The sequence below is a fragment of the Hoplias malabaricus genome, chromosome Y, assembly GCF_029633855.1.
Source record: "Hoplias malabaricus isolate fHopMal1 chromosome Y, fHopMal1.hap1, whole genome shotgun sequence".
In the NCBI taxonomy this organism is placed as follows: Eukaryota; Metazoa; Chordata; class Actinopteri; order Characiformes; family Erythrinidae; genus Hoplias; species Hoplias malabaricus.
Genome location: NC_089820.1, coordinates 18,996,162 through 19,013,866, shown reverse-complemented (window position 1 = coordinate 19,013,866; position 17,705 = coordinate 18,996,162). Strand labels below are relative to the sequence as shown.

Here is a 17,705-nt window from a genome sequence, read left to right as displayed (position 1 = left end):
AATTATTTAGCAAGAATCATAAATATAATTATATAAACTATTACCCAGGCCTAATGTGACAATATGTTTATTGATAATACAAAAAAATAATCCCCTTTATTTACATTTACAAAAATGCACAGTAAAAGAGACTGCTCAGTTTTAAGTCTGTCCCACTACATATTTAAATTAACTTACTAATTTGTTCAGTAATTTGATCAGTATCTTTTGTTTTGCCTACACTGTGATAGGTGTTAATGCTGACACTTGTTTACTCCAATGTTAAAAAAACACTGACATTGATTGCAATACATGAAAAACATATTATAGTACCATATAAAATGTAAACACATCCCCTATTATGGCCAGTAAAATGTGGGAAAGGCACTTTTCTTGTAGAAAGCATCATTGTTCTTAATCCTCTTTGTGTCTCTCTAGTCTTCTAAGTAGGAGCAGGGGAGCAATGAAGAAGGCTGAACTGATGATAAAGCACATCTCTCCTCCAGCCAGCCAGTACACTGCAATAGAAATATTACAATATTCAGATTTGTGAACTACCATTCATTTTTTTCATTCCTTTATCCTGTTCAAGGTCGTGTTGAGTCTAAGAAACTGCTAGGCATAAGGCACACTTCCTGGACAGGGCACCAGTCAATCACAAGGCATCATACACTCACTCAGTCACACACACAACAATGGACAGTTTTGCAAAGACAATTTACCTATAAACATGGGTTTTTGTTTTTTGGCTGTGGGAGGAACATGTGAATACATTGGTTCTTAAATACCAAGAAAGAAATATGTCCATATAATCAGAACATTTGTTCTTGCCATTTTAAATGTTAGAGCTTAATATAGTTAAATGATGTAAGGTATTAATGTTTCCAAATCGATTGCTAAATTTTCTCAGGGTATGTATAAACTAAGGGCGGTGCGGTGGTGCAGCAGGTAGTATCACACAGCTCCAGGGGCCTGGAGGTTGTGGGTTCGATTCCCGCTCCGGGTGACTGTCTGTGAGGAGTTGGTCTGTTCTCCCCGTGTCCACGTGGGTTTCCTCCGGGTGCTTCAGTTTCCTCCCACAGTCAAAAAATAATAATAATAATAAATAAAAAAATTTAAAAAATAAAACACGTTGGTAGGTGGATTGGCGACTCAAAAGTGTCAGTAGGTGTCAGTGTGTGAGTGAATGTGTGTGTGTGTTGCCCTGTGAAGGACTGGCGCCCCCTCCAGGGTGTATTCCCACCTTGCGCCCAATGATTCTGGGTAGGCTCTGGACCCACCACGATCCTGAACTGGATAAGCGGTTACAGATAATGAATGAATGTATAAACTAAGCTGCAAAACTGCCATTAAAAAATGAATTGGTTTTATGTCAAGAAAAAAATACATTTGCATTTATCCTGAAATTAAGCTGTTTTTCAACTAAAAATTATTTTAATGCATGATATAGGTCTGCAAAACAGAATAGAGATTATTTACGTATGTAGGACATTAAAGAACATAACAATAGTTCCCCATTAAATAAGAGATATTCCAGATAAAACTTCCAGACATGATCAAATTAATTATGACTCTTTAGGTACACCAGCACTCATAGGTGCAATAATAAAAAGAAGAATACAGGAGAAAACAGAAGAGTTTCTACAGTTTAACTGTATGTATATCTGTTGTCAACAAATAGAAGAACTCAAACAAAATGGTCAAAAATTATTTATTAATGAGTGTAAGTATCTCAGTAACTTCCTGAAGTGCTTTCAATAATATGATATGCTGCTGTAATAAGAGTAAAGGTTGTTTCTTTGTTCTTCAGATATACAATAAAAAAAGATTAGTCACCTGATGAGGCCACAATTGGCCCTAATGCCCGTGCCAGTGCTCCCAGGCTGCGGAGGATACCCATCACTGTGCCCTTCTGACTGGCAGTGCCTAATGTAAAGACAGCATAACACAGCTATTCACACTGCTGGGAATATAATAAACCTCAAATTAAATACTACAGTACCTCTATAGTACAAATAAAGTGCACTGTTTCTGTTATCCTTAATCAAAAGTTTTTTTCTGAATCTGGAAATATATATAAACCAGCTCACCATGTCCAGAAACTTGTGCTGAAAGACATGGCACAACAATGGCAGCCGCTGTATAAAAGAACACATGTAGAAGTTGGCAAAATGACTCTTCTCTGTATAAAATCCTTTCATCAGAAATCAGCCATGTGCTTACCAAAGGAATACAAAAACAGGCCACTGTAGAGCACAGTCAAGGTCTGAGCAAGGCCAATGAGCAGAAAGGCTGGAATCAGTAATATTATTGCCTAAAAAAAAAAACCGTTAAAAATGGAATAAACTCACGTGTTGATCATTTTTATGTTCATTCAGTACCTTGTTTTTTGCTTGAATAGTATACATTTATTATATTACTCATAGTGTATAGGTTTATGAAGGTTTTAGAAAAGCACAAAAAAATAAGACATTACCACTCTGACTGTCTGGATCTGGCGCCCTGGTTTGATCCTACGGGCATATCCACCTTGGAACGCTGCCATGGTGATTCCAATGAAGAAAAACATCTTCCCTTGTTGCATACTGAAAAAAATATTACATTTATATATATTGTAATTACAGAATTAAACAAATAATGAAGAAGCAAAAGCAGCTATTACTGGCTTTTTATCACATCATCTCCATTAATTACCAAATGTGTCAAGGCTGTTGACACGTTTGTTTTCACAGTTATAGGATTTAAATGAGAAAATTAGAGATTTTCATTAAGACTGAAGCAGAAATAAGCAGTTTCATCTAGCCATTCATATAATTTTTCAGTCTCTTGAATCTTGAATGAGTGGAAAACCAGGAGCCAAACTACTATGAAGAGTATGAAATACAAATAATCGGTCACATCTGGTGAGACTTACCTGGAGAACTGAAAACGCTGATGTGTCAAGAAGCTCAGAGTGAACTCCAGCCCAGAGAAAAGGAAGAGGTAGGTGAAGTAGACCCAGCCAAGGACTTTAAGATTTTGCATCCCTAGTGGCAACAGTGGTGTATGTATTATGTAACAGAGCCATTTCTGTCAAGTGTGAACACAGACCTACAGATAGTTTTGAAGTCATGTTCTACAGATGTGTTATAATATAAATTATATATTAAAACTTCATTATCAGAAAATAAGCTTACGTTGTTTTGATGGTGGTTCTTTTGTTCTTGTGACTGCAGAGAAGTTGAAAAGAGCCAATGGACTGAGCAGGTCTCCTATGTCCTGAACACCTGAGCTGTCTAAGGGGCCCTTGGTTGAAGAAACATTATATATAAGCTACAATTATTATTGTGCATTGTGATGTGTAAAACCATTTATGAATTTGAATCAGATTTGAAATCATACTACAGTACTTTCTACTTTTGTCAGTTTCAAAGAGCTATAAGCAGCAAACGTTAATATGGATGACAGTATAATATGTAATTTAATGTTCCAACACTATTTCCAAAATGTGAGATGCTGTGCAAAATGTAAACAAAGTGCAATGTTTGATGCTCCATCCCAGCTTTCTGGAATGTGAAGCAGACATCAAATTTAAAGTTTAAAATGGGTATATTTCAAAAAACATTTCTCTGTTTTAGTATTTGAAATACCGTCTTTGTACTGTCTTCAATTAAATGTTTGGTTTAAAACATTTAATTATATTCTGTTTTTATTCACACTTTATACAGCATCCCAACTTTACTAGACATATAGTTGTACATTTTTAACAGTCATTTTTTCTTACCTTCTTGTCCTTATGCAAAGTCTCCGGAAGCATGAGAAATATGAAACACAGATCTGCTATGGAGAAGAAAACTGCAAGAAAAGCTGGGCCCTGGTAGAAAAGCTCAGTATTTGCCAACTTCAGCACAAAGTAAGCTCCCATTATCGGCCCCAGAGTGAAGCCCAAAGAAAACGCAACACCTATCATTGCCTAGTGAGAAAATTACTACAGATTAGTCACCACAATGTCCACGTAAAACTTTTCAAGGCATTTCAAATCTACTTTAAAATATAGCTTGGCAGTGTATTAAATATGTACAGTATATTCACAATGATTATTAGGGAGAAATGTAAACACCTTCATGTGTATTCAATTTATGCATGCAGTAGTGAGGAATCACACAATCTCACAATTATGAGCATGTTAAGCTAAAATACAGAGATACAGATAGGGAAGGTAAAAATTAACCACCTGATGCAGAATGTTATTAATAAAATTCTAAATACTAAAAGTTGATTATATTTGTTTTCATTTTTTGAAGAACATACTTAATATCTCTATGTTAAATACACTTGTTTGATATTACTGAAGAAATCAGACACTAATAGCGACTCACCATTCCTTTGCTTCTTGCTTTAGGGCAAGGCAGGTCAGCCACAACAGCAGTGCAGAGGCTGACATTGCCTTTACATATACCTCCCACAACACGAGACAGAAGGAAAACACTAAAACTGTGGGAAACCGCCCACAGAATGTAGGAAAATATCAGCCCCGTCTGTCAAAACGGAGAAAAGCCAAATATAAAATATAACAGCCTTGCAATCATTACCATTGTCCTGCCCGGGCTTTGGCAAACAATTGAAATATTGTGTTTTCCTGTTAAAATTCACACTTAGTAGTAATAAACCATTTCAAAGAGGTGCAGCTCATCAAGGATGAAAAACTATTTTCATGTATTAAGCATTCCTTAAGTTTAGCTTGTGAAGAAAAGCCACATATTGATGATAAAATAGATTCATAAACCCCACTGTACTCACAGTTGTTAAAAGCAGCAGAGGTTTTCTCCCATGTTTGTCTGATGAAGCTCCAATCACAGGAGAAGAAATAAACTGTAGCATAGAGTACAGCGAGCCAATTAGGCCTAAAATGTTGAATATGGAGAAAACATCATTCTCGGTTAAAAACAAATCTTTTTGTGTTATAAATTTAAAAAGGTGAAAGAAATGATTACCTCCAAAAAGTACACTGTTGTATTTTGTTTCCATAGGAACTCCTACAATCTCTCTGAACCAGTCTACAATGGCTTGCAGAGACAGGTACACACCATCCTGTTTAAACAGATATGAGACAAGAATCTGAAACTAAATTCTGCTAACTTTAATGTGCAAATACCAAATTAACATTCCATGTTTAATCCATATGGAAAATAATGTTTACAAATCTTTAAAACAACAATATTTAAAGTCATATGATCAATATGATAATGACAGAATGATTGTGCATAATTTGTTGAATGAGATACAACCTCAGTCTATAAAACTTTGTCCTGGTGTAGATGCTTATAGTCATCTAATTCCACTGTTCATAATTGGGACACTTAAACATTTTAATACCTCTTAATTTCTGGAACATTTATTCATTATCTGTAACCCTTATCCAGTTCAGGGTCGGGGTGGGTCCAGAGCCTACCTGGAATCATTGGGCGCAAGGTCCAATTTGAGTCGCCAATCCACCTACAAATGTGTGTTTTTGGACGTTGGGAGGAAACCGGAGCACCTGGAGGAAACCCACGCGGACACAGGGAGAACACACTAACTCCTCACAGACAGTCACCCGGAGTGGGAATCGAACCTGTAGTGGAAGTAGTATGCACACGTTGCGGTGGCATGCACTCTATGCACTACATAGAGGAGTCAATGATAATTCATTATTATTTTATTAATAATTAATTATTTAATTCATTTTGCTAAACTCCATGTTTGGGAGCCATTAACTAATATGTAGTGTCTTTACCTGTCTTAATTTTAGCTTAGACAAGTACGTCATCTTCACATATTATACAGCAAAAGTAGCTAGAATTAACTATTATTAATGAATTATGCTCATTGATCCGCCGTGGGTTCTTGACTCTGAAATGGAATCTGAACTAGAAGTTATAATTCCATACAAGAAAGGTGCACACACAAACAAATAACCAAGGATTGGTTTTATCACACAACTGGTTTATTAATAATAATATCAAATAATGAATATTGATTAGACATTCATATAATAAAATGGATTACAGCGATATATGAGGGAACAGGGAGATTAAAATATGAGGGAATTTCTCTATGATAATTATTGTCTTAAGTTCTAAGAAAGGCTATTGTTTATCCCAGCAAACTTTCAGTACCAACCCATGAGCCATGAGAGACATGAGACCATGTGACCTTACGTATCCGGAGATCAACAGGGAGCAAGCCGCTGATGGTGCCTTCCGGCACGACTTCCTGGAGAATTGCAGACGCGGGCCTTGTAGGTTGCAACCGCGGGCGTTCATTTTCTCCCGAGGCTTTCAGACGCAGCCGTCGGAGCTGGTGGTGAAGGTCTCTGTGGGGATTCTTCGCTCGTCGCTGATCTGCTGCCTTGTGAGAGAGAGACACATCCATGCAGGTCTCTCCTGGGCAGGTTTCCGCATCTCAGAAGATCATTCTGAGGGTGCGTGCAGCAGTCCTCTTCGTGGCGTTGTCGTCGTTTGGAGGGTCAGAGGTCTAAGGTTTCCTTCATGCTCTGGGTGTGGCGTTGAAATTTTGCGAGGTTTAAACTATAGCTTTTCTTAATCTGTAGTTTCTATCTGGACCATGCTTTAAAGGTCCAAGACTGTTTAAGAAAGCCATGAGTCTGACGCCTGCAGAGTCATTTCCAAAACTCAGGTCATTTTACTCTTTTAGCCTTGAGAAAGCTAAAAGAGACAACGCCCCAAGTGTCTGGAGCCTTGAAGTGAAGAGTCGAACATCGGAGAAAAAGGGGCAGAAGCCCAAACAGCTTGAAAAGCTCGAAAAGCTCAAAAGCTGGAAAAAAGCTTGTGTCATTTGGCGCCACAGGTTTTTAACCGCAGTTTAGAAAACCCGCCCATAATACCTGATTCGTCTTCAATGAGGGAGAATTGGAGCCTTTCTTGCTCCTGATTGGCTGTTTCCTGTACCTTGGGAGTGGCATCACATAGAATTTATGACACTTGACAAGACAAAGACTTGACCATCCCTGAGTGAATACTTTGCAATATAAAAGATTATATGTTAACACAAAGTAATATAATTAAGAAAAAGATAACCATGTTTCTTTATAATTATTAACCAACTAAACACATAGTATGTGACTACCTTGGTTCTACATAAATTCATATAAACAAAAAATTTACTTTAAACACATGTAAATTAATTCCACCTATTTTGATTGTCAAAACGGGATTAATTTCAAACAGTTGTGCCCATATACAACTTGTTTTCCATGTAAGAACTTTGGGATGTTTGAGTCTTTTAGAGTTAACAGTCTTTAAAAAGGTGTCCTTTAAAGAGGGCATTGTGGGTTTCAATCAAGATTGAGTCTCTGTGTCTCTCTGCATTCTTTTCTTGACCCTGGGGGTCCTTAAGTCATAAAAAGGGTCTTTGGAGGGGGTTTTATGGGCCTGCTCTGGAGGTTTATCTCACCTTACGATCTTGGTTAGAGATGTCTCTGAAAACTAGCAAAAGCTTGGGTATTTAAAATCACATCTTCAGAAAGTCAAAATTTCTTATTAGAAATTAATACACATTCATCATATCCACTACATATCCCCCCTTTCAGATCATGCTTTCTTTCTAGAAGCATTGAGCTGATAATGCAGAGATGAATGTGAATAGCAAGGTTAGTGGAATCATTCATTCATACACTCAGGGTTGATACTTTTCTGGGATAATTTAATATGAGAATAAACCTTTATTGGACTTGATCCAATGAGTGTTCCTCTTACTTTAAAAGTGTTGGTTAACTAGGAAATATTTTTTTTATCAAAGGAAATGTTCAAGGGTAGTTATTCATGCAAATACTTAAAAACATATCTTTGCCTTATTGATAATTACTGGTTAAGCAGGGTGTTCCTCTATAGTTAAGCTAACTACTAAGAACTCTGATTTAACATGACTAGTGGGCATAGGCCTGTTAGGCATTGAATGTGAGCATTATCACCTTAGATTGCTGAAGAAGCAAAGAAAAATAAGTTTTCCAGAGGAAGAAAAAACTCTTTTTTTTTTTTTTAAACAGTACTGTGTGCTGACTGTGTCACCCCCCTTTTGAATCGTTCGTCGTGGCTTAATGAATTAGCTGTGCATAGCGACGGACGGCGATACACAAGTTAGAATGGGATACAATGCTTGAAGTAGAAATTAGAATTTTTACTCCTAGACTGATATACCACGGATTACTTTATCAGGCGGACGCAATGTAAGTACAGATGAAAGTTTGTTTGTTTGTTTGTTTTTATATATATTCGGTTGTGGAAGCTGACGATTAATACCATTAAAGGTCTTCTGGGTGTCTGCTGCTCTTTTATGACTTAACAAGGGTGTTGTTGTTCCCTACACGTCTCATGGTGATTTGGTGAGGTTCCATCTGGTTGTGAGGAACCCATTTGAAGTCAGCACTTTGCTGATCTTTATTCACATTCCTGAACAGAGGATGACTGGTGGGGGAAAGATTTAGGACCCTGTGTGGGTCTGACTCATGTGGCAGGAGCTTATGAGCCTGTTTCTCACCTTTCATGAACTTTTGGGCCAGTTTAATTGAGTTGTACTTTTGCAACTTGTCCCCCCTTTTCAGCCTTTCACGGAACACATTTTGGTCATAACCATTTTTGCATCCCCTTTTTGCTCTTTCCCAGTCTCTGCTGGCTGACTGCAAATGTGGCTCTGAGGAGTTTTGCAAGCTGCCCTTATCTTGTTGTCTGTTGTATGTATTTTGCTGGACTATGTAATGTTTCACTTTAATCCCTTTTTGTCCTGCACTTGAGAATTGAATGGAATCAAAATCACATGGGATGTTTTTGTGGTTACCCTGGTTTGTCAGGTCTTTTAATTTATCTCTTTCTGGAGGCCATTTGGGATCCAAATGGGTGTTAGCAAAAGGGACTGTTATTGCGTGGACAGTCATTTGTTCATCATGAGCTGAGATTCTCTGGCTCATGGCATCCTTTGTCATTGTTGGAGTGTGAAAGGTGTTAGTAGTCTCTGTAGACCTGGTGTTTAGGTGACAGGACTGAGCTTCAAGGTGATGTGAGTGTGAGATGGGCAGGGGTTTGTGAACCTGGGCCCAGATCTTCAAACACTTGAAGTCAATCAGTGGCTCAAGCCTGTTGAGCAGGTCCTTGCCAATAAGGAAGGGAATGTTTTCAATAGGAGACACATATACCGGGTGAACCAGACTTATGGGTCCTATTGTTATGAGCACTCTTGCCACAGACTTTATTTTGATACCAGTGTATGAATAAGGCACAATTTGGAGGGAACAGTTTTGTAACTGTAATCTCCGTGGGGCATGGTCTGCTGCAGCCCACACTTCATCAAAGAGTGTGGATGACATCAGTGTGATGTCTGATGCAGTGTCCAAGAGAGCTTCTTGTACAAGCTTCTTTTCCAGGACTGTGGTCAAGTTTAATCTACGAGCACCCCCCTTTTCTGTTAAATGGCCCAGGAACTGTGGTGCAGGTGGATCACCTTGAACAACCGTGACATTAAGAGGAGTCTGATTTTCACCTCCCTTAGTAAACTGGTCAGATGTGCAAGTCTGAATTGCAGGGGTCCTTGGGACATGCTCAGTTTCACCTGAGGTGTCTGAGAAGAAGTCAGCTGTCTGATGCTCCTCTTTACACAGGTGCGAAAACACCTGTTCAGCGGTTACTGGAATTTCTGTGCTAATTCCAGATACTTCAGACTCATTCGCATCATCTGAGCTTTCACACTGGTGCCAGTTGTCATCCCTGTTCTCGTTAGTCGAGTTAGGACAGGAGCTTTTGTCTAGGGGTTTGTCGCGTGTGTGAGAGTTTTGGGACCATCCGTGGTCCAAAATATTTTCCTTGGGTGCTGGACTCTCATGCCTACTGGTGGGGAATTTATTCTGATGGTGCCCTGATATTAACTGATTAACACAGGGGTTTGAGTGATGTTGTGTTTCACCTGACCAGTGAGGACTGGAGTGAGGGGAACTCCTACTGGATTGTAAAGGTTTATTATACCCCTGATTTTCTGTAAGCCTGTGAGATGGAGCGGGTTTTGGATACCATGATTCAGCCCTAGTGGCTTCGTCTAGCTCCATGGGGGAAGGCTGAGTGTAACAGCTAAAATTTTGTGGCACTTCTGGCCATTGATTTAAAGTTTGTTGGTCTTTTAAAAAGCCTTTGAGTGCTAAGTCACGCAGCTGTTTGCTAGACAAGGTGCGTGGACATGCTGCAACCCCTAGATAATAACTAGTGTTGGGATGGAGATTTAGGACAAACAGTGTTTTGAAATCCAACTCTTCTTCCATTCCCGGTTCATTTCGGGGCCCGAAATAAGCTTGTCTAAGGCGGTGATAGTACTGATGGGGTGACTCCTGCCTTTGTTGTTTAACTTGCAGTGCTGTCATCAGTCCTGCCTGTGACAGCTGATTGGAGAACTCCTTCTCCAAAGCGTCGCAGAGCACATCATATTGTCTCCTGACATAGTTAGGTTGCCGTTCAATGAAACTGCTGACTTCCCTGCTGGATGTCATTCTGATCAGGTAGATTCTGTCATCTACCGTGGCTCCGGGGAACCTTTGCAAAAAGAAATCTATATCTCTTAGGTACGAATAGATTTCATTTGAGCCATCCGGCTTTGGCTCGAAGCGCATTATGTGGTGCGCGATTCTGTCCAGGTCCCTGTAGGAGGGAGTCTGGTACTGTGCTGGGGGTACATAGCTAAACTGAGAGAACCTATGTTCACCTGTGTTTGGGAGGACTCTGTTAGCCTCCAGTGGTGGAGCTGGTGTAGGGCCTGTTGGTGCTAGGAAAGGTGACTCAGGAATACCTTTGAACTTCGGATTCTGCAGCTCCCTATGAGTGTGAGTAGTTCTCTGTTGGTTTCTAAGTAGCTGTGAGCGTACCTTCTCTAGCTCTGCTTTAGCAATGTTTAGCTTGCTTTCTGTCTCTGACTGTAGGTGCTGAGACAATTGGAGTTCATCTTTGATTGCAGCAAGTTCTGCTGTTTTTGCATGCAGTGCCATTAAATGATCAGGCTCTTTGCGAGCATTTCTGATGTTCTCCATTTCTGGGCTCATCATTTGTGTTTTCACTGCTTCTAAGTCTATGCCCTGGACAGTGTGTTTGAGTTTTTCTATTGCTAGTGTAGCCATTTGGCTGGCTACCTTCATTAAGGCCTCGCCTTTAGGTTTCTCCATTAAATGGAGGGCCATTAATTGTGACATCAGATTTGCCATGTGAGAGGGCTCAGCGCTGTGGATCATGGCTCTATATTCTGACACTATGGCTCCTGTTGAGCTTGCTAATTACAAATACACATCAGTCAGGGGACTTACCACTGATGCTTGGTGACTGGGTTGTGTGTCAGATTTAATACTAACTAATGTTTAATTATTGCAGTTTTATCTTATTTCACCTCAACCAATATAGACTTTATAATCAGTAATTGGTTACTTCCACTTATGGAAGTATGAGTAAAGGATAGAAGCAGTACAACAAATATAACTTACAATTTACATGCAAATTTAGTATATTATATGAAAGACAACTGCTTTTAATTAACTTGCACTTACACAAGTCATACACAAGACTGCACCAGAGAAATTTTACATGCAGTAGCGCAAGTCATACGAAAGGGGGCACCATAAGTTGACTTCAGTTGCAATAGCACAAGTCAGCCACAGGGCTCCTGGTGTTTCCAGGGCTGGGTCAGTGGCGACACCTTATTTACTTAACTCCTCCCCCTGGGGTAGGTTCACTGGTTTGGCATAATTTAAACCATTCCAGTTCGGAAACTGAAGGGAAAACACACCATTGCCAGTCTTAAACAAAACAGGGACCTTTGTTTGGGCCGCTTTAGAGCGAGTTCACTATTCACGTTGTTTTACAAATTCAAGGCACGAGATTCTGCGTGCAATTATGAGCGCGGGATTCGCGGTCTCACTACTTATGGGTTGACACAAACAATTCCTGCATTTATGAACGTATTTTAACAAGCCGTATATCAGAGGTACAAAATTTGCCGATCAAAAGCTGGAATTCGCAGACTTTTGGGCGATTCAGAACGTACACATACACGGAGATTCGCGCGTAGTGATTAATTTAACCTCTCCCGGGTGTGTCATACGCTTTTCATGCAGGCGATTAAACAGTGACGCAGCACATCTAACAAACCCACAGTATTACTTCACAATTAGGCGCACGGCGGCAGCCTAATAATTTCACGAATGAAAAGCGTGTTCACACTAATCATTAAATCAAAACAACAGTGAAATGACAATCATCGCTCACATTCAAGGCTTAATTTAGGAACAGGTCCTAGTTATGAATTAGAGGGGATTAAGTTTGGGAGGAACCATTTGTGAGGCCCGTATCTCTTAAACAGGCCGCACTTATCGCTGAAGCAACTTGTTGGTGTGCGATTTTTTCTTGTACAGGAATCAAAACTTCCGATCACGACTATTAATCAGAGCCTTACTGTTGGGCGCCAAATTTAAATAATATATATATATGTAGTGGAAGTAGTATGCACACGTTGCGGTGGCATGCACTCTATGCACTACATAGAGGAGTCAATGATAATTCATTATTATTTTATTAATAATTAATTATTTAATTCATTTTGCTAAACTCCATGTTTGGGAGCCATTAACTAATATGTAGTGTCTTTACCTGTCTTAATTTTAGCTTAGACAAGTACGTCATCTTCACATATTATACAGCAAAAGTAGCTAGAATTAACTATTATTAATGAATTATGCTCATTGATCCGCCGTGGGTTCTTGACTCTGAAATGGAATCTGAACTAGAAGTTATAATTCCATACAAGAAAGGTGCACACACAAACAAATAACCAAGGATTGGTTTTATCACACAACTGGTTTATTAATAATAATATCAAATAATGAATATTGATTAGACATTCATATAATAAAATGGATTACAGCGATATATGAGGGAACAGGGAGATTAAAATATGAGGGAATTTCTCTATGATAATTATTGTCTTAAGTTCTAAGAAAGGCTATTGTTTATCCCAGCAAACTTTCAGTACCAACCCATGAGCCATGAGAGACATGAGACCATGTGACCTTACGTATCCGGAGATCAACAGGGAGCAAGCCGCTGATGGTGCCTTCCGGCACGACTTCCTGGAGAATTGCAGACGCGGGCCTTGTAGGTTGCAACCGCGGGCGTTCATTTTCTCCCGAGGCTTTCAGACGCAGCCGTCGGAGCTGGTGGTGAAGGTCTCTGTGGGGATTCTTCGCTCGTCGCTGATCTGCTGCCTTGTGAGAGAGAGACACATCCATGCAGGTCTCTCCTGGGCAGGTTTCCGCATCTCAGAAGATCATTCTGAGGGTGCGTGCAGCAGTCCTCTTCGTGGCGTTGTCGTCGTTTGGAGGGTCAGAGGTCTAAGGTTTCCTTCATGCTCTGGGTGTGGCGTTGAAATTTTGCGAGGTTTAAACTATAGCTTTTCTTAATCTGTAGTTTCTATCTGGACCATGCTTTAAAGGTCCAAGACTGTTTAAGAAAGCCATGAGTCTGACGCCTGCAGAGTCATTTCCAAAACTCAGGTCATTTTACTCTTTTAGCCTTGAGAAAGCTAAAAGAGACAACGCCCCAAGTGTCTGGAGCCTTGAAGTGAAGAGTCGAACATCGGAGAAAAAGGGGCAGAAGCCCAAACAGCTTGAAAAGCTCGAAAAGCTCAAAAGCTGGAAAAAAGCTTGTGTCATTTGGCGCCACAGGTTTTTAACCGCAGTTTAGAAAACCCGCCCATAATACCTGATTCGTCCTCAATGAGGGAGAATTGGAGCCTTTCTTGCTCCTGATTGGCTGTTTCCTGTACCTTGGGAGTGGCATCACATAGAATTTATGACACTTGACAAGACAAAGACTTGACCATCCCTGAGTGAATACTTTGCAATATAAAAGATTATATGTTAACACAAAGTAATATAATTAAGAAAAAGATAACCATGTTTCTTTATAATTATTAACCAACTAAACACATAGTATGTAACTACCTTGGTTCTACATAAATTCATATAAACAAAAAATTTACTTTAAACACATGTAAATTAATTCCACCTATTTTGATTGTCAAAACGGGATTAATTTCAAACAGTTGTGCCCATATACAACTTGTTTTCCATGTAAGAACTTTGGGATGTTTGAGTCTTTTAGAGTTAACAGTCTTTAAAAAGGTGTCCTTTAAAGAGGGCATTGTGGGTTTCAATCAAGATTGAGTCTCTGTGTCTCTCTGCATTCTTTTCTTGACCCTGGGGGTCCTTAAGTCATAAAAAGGGTCTTTGGAGGGGGTTTTATGGGCCTGCTCTGGAGGTTTATCTCACCTTACGATCTTGGTTAGAGATGTCTCTGAAAACTAGCAAAAGCTTGGGTATTTAAAATCACATCTTCAGAAAGTCAAAATTTCTTATTAGAAATTAATACACATTCATCATATCCACTACAAACCCACAACCTCCAGGTCCCTGGAGCTGTGTGACTGCGACACTAACCTGCTGCGCCCCCAAAGTGGTACATGGAGCATCTGATATTTATCTAGATATTATCACGAGTATCAGAGATTATGATCTATCATAATTTTATACGTTTGGCTTTGATTAATCTCCTCAGCCAGAGTATCATCGTTTTTCTTTGGCAGATTGCACAAAGCAGAGAGGTGACTAGTTTGACAAAAAGGTCATCTGATGTGGTGTGAAAAATAGCCAAGAATGACTGTTACAAAAAACACCCAACCAAAGTAGCATGCACCAGCCAACATACAAGAGTGTCTCATTTACAAGCGTGCATACAAAAGTGCATTTAATAATTCTATCTGGTTCTAACTGGAGAGTACCGAGTTAAAATAAACTGCCACAAGCATTTTTCTGTGCTGAGCGATTAAGTACAAGGGAAAGCGGGCCTTATAATTGTGTCAAGGATGATTTTTTTTTGTAGCTGTTTTTAAATCGCTTGTCAACGTATATTACAGTATTGACCAGGTTTGTTGTTGGTTATTTATTATGTCATTTGTTTCCTTTCTATTAAAGTAAGAACCAAAAAAATGGCTCACCTCTGTTTGACTGTAGTTGTCTAAAATGGAGGGAAGGAGGGGAAGTATTAAGGTGAAGCCCAGCAGGTCCAGCAGGAGGGCAAAAAACACCACGCGAATGATCTTAGAAGAACGTCCATCCTCTGGAGAACTCTTGTCCCCTGCCATAACTCCTGCTTTCACTGATCTCTTCAGAGGTGAACAACTGTGGAGGATCCTCAAAGCATGTCCTGTGTTCAAAAACAAGTTCTTAAGGATATAGGCTGGTTTTGCAGTGAAGTAAAATTCAAAATAACAAGAACCCTGAACATTTTTTAAATCAAAAAGACACTTTAAGATGCACCCATTAAGGACATAGTTGTCCAGTTGTGCAAGCACAGATGGTATAATCTATACTGAGAAGCAATATAATAGGAACCAATGGAGTAGTTGCACATACGTTTATTAGCACCATGATCAAAGCCAAGTGTTGGCTAAAGTGGTATTAAACTTGTCAGCATTATGCTGCAGAGGAGTGGAACTGCATTCTTGGAAGTCATGCAGCTCCCTCCAATACAATAGGATGTGTTAGATCTGTGTCTTTGAACAGGAAATAAAACAGCCAACATAATACCTGACCTGCCATCAAATACTCAAAAAATGTTCCACCGTATAGTTCCCAGAAACATAGAAGCATTTACTGCAGTAAATAAGGAACAAATTCCCTATTACTACCCTCCATTAAATCTGAAATACTGAATGTACAGGTTAAAAAAAACGCTAAAAAAAAGTTAGACTGTAATGTAATGCACAAATATACCAGGAAATGCTTGCATAATAAATGTAAAGAATGTGAAAAGAATGTGAAAAATGTGGGACCTGTTCTTCAACTGTCTGTATTAACTTTTACTATATCTTACAGCGATATTAAGATAACTTCACAGTAAATCAAGTGTGCTGTTAGGGGGCTTAATTTCGACAAACAACTAACACCAGTCCTGTACGGCACCGTCATGCACTTTGCAAACGTGTTTTCAAGCCACTGTACCAACGAAGTGTTAATGTGCGCGTCTACACTGCATTTTACGGTCGAACGACGGCACAGGGAAAAGTCCTCATTTGTGGGGGAAAAGCAGCGATATTTAATATCCAAATAAAATTGATTCATCTTATTAAGACATTTACTGAGGTTTACCCACAAAAAACAAACCTTATTAGAGAATTTGTTATAACTCTTAAACACGGTAGCGATGTTCATAATTTGAGGGAAATTAACAATTTTAAATTAGGTAATAATTCTCAATTTAAAGTGTTTATATTTTATACTCTCTTAAAACAAATTACGGAAAAGGCACATTAAACTTCTTCACGAAAAGGTACACACAGTGTAAATGTACTTTCCAAGGTAAAACAGGTGGGTAATATCCAGTTGTGTTCCCTAAATCTACAGTTCACTCTCCTCTCCAGAAAGAGCTGAATATTTGTAAGATTTGATAACAGAGCTCTACAAAATTATTAACAATATTAAAATCTTGTAGATGAAATGGGGTTTATGAAATCAACACTATTTTAAAATCTACAATTACAGTAGCATACGGTATGATTATGTTCCCTGACTAAGGTACAGAAATGTACCCTCGAGGGTACCACCACAGTGACCGTTACCGCCACAGTTTTTCTGACAGGAATCTGGAGTCACGTCACTGCAAAACCCTGAGAAATTACCAAACAATATTACGGTACACTACAATAATCAAATGTTAAGGTTTTTACACAAGCGAATACTTCTGAATAATCTTTTGAACAGACCTTTGCTTTTTATGGGTTTTGTGTGTGTGTGTGTTTGGGGGTGGGGTTTCTGGTTATTTTACATTTTGTGTCTGTAGTTTGGCATAGAGTCTTTCTAGTACTTTCCATGACATCTCCACTGTTCAGGTCAGGACTGGTCAGTGCAGGTCATGGCAACCATGGTTGGTAACATTGACATTTTGCAAGAGTTTGCTATCTTAATACTACATATATAAACAGTTAAATGGTTCATTCATATGTAATTGTCAAAAAAGTGATAAACAGTAAGAATGCTTACTTAAAAATGTGTTCTTCCAGCTTGCAGTTGTTTATTTCAATTTGAATTTAAAAATAAATAGATATATAAATAAATAAATACCCCCCCCCCATTTTTTATTCAAGTTTAGCTGTTTATATCGGTTAATTTTTATCATATTATGAATTTTTCTGTCCTAAATGAAGGTTTAAAACACTTTTTTTTCGATCCGCTCATTAGTTTTCCCTACGCTCTCATTCTACCGTAACCGCTTAGTAGACGCGCAAACGAAACAATTGTGTTGATGGCGACTGTCGTGTAGGAGTCATACCTAGAGTAAACAAAATAGTTTTTTTCCCACTGTAATTATTTTGGAGAACAGCTGTAGCTGATAATATTGCTCCCTTTAACAAAGACAACACAACTGAGACATTAAATCACAGCAGACGGGATGATTGCCTGGTATGAAAATATGAATGAGATATTTACCTCGAGTTCCTGTATCAGCTCGACTCTGAATGGATGGTATCTACTGCTCTCTCACTCACACACGCTAACGCTAACTAACTAACACTAACACACACACACACACACACATTTGTGTTTCCCAACCAGGAAGAGAATATTTCAGAGCAGTGACGCAAGGAGGAGGAAGCTCTAACTGCAACTGGGA

At 39.0% G+C, this 17,705-nt stretch overlaps 1 protein-coding gene across 1 annotated transcript; it reads right to left on the bottom strand.

Annotated features, from left to right (window-relative positions):
• Window positions 1-59: 59 nt before the first annotated feature.
• LOC136678322 (major facilitator superfamily domain-containing protein 10-like) lies at window positions 60-17,639 on the bottom strand. The gene is made up of 13 exons (XM_066656337.1): window positions 17,522-17,639; window positions 15,031-15,239; window positions 4,953-5,049; window positions 4,759-4,862; window positions 4,338-4,496; window positions 3,743-3,931; window positions 3,156-3,264; window positions 2,894-3,005; window positions 2,456-2,564; window positions 2,203-2,293; window positions 2,070-2,117; window positions 1,816-1,905; window positions 60-497 (listed from the first exon to the last, which is right to left on the bottom strand). Exons 2-13 carry the CDS (start codon window positions 15,175-15,177, stop codon window positions 394-396), a joined length of 1,359 nt encoding a protein of 452 aa, XP_066512434.1. The 5' UTR covers window positions 15,178-15,239; window positions 17,522-17,639; the 3' UTR covers window positions 60-393.
• Between the last annotated feature and the right edge of the window lie 66 nt (window positions 17,640-17,705).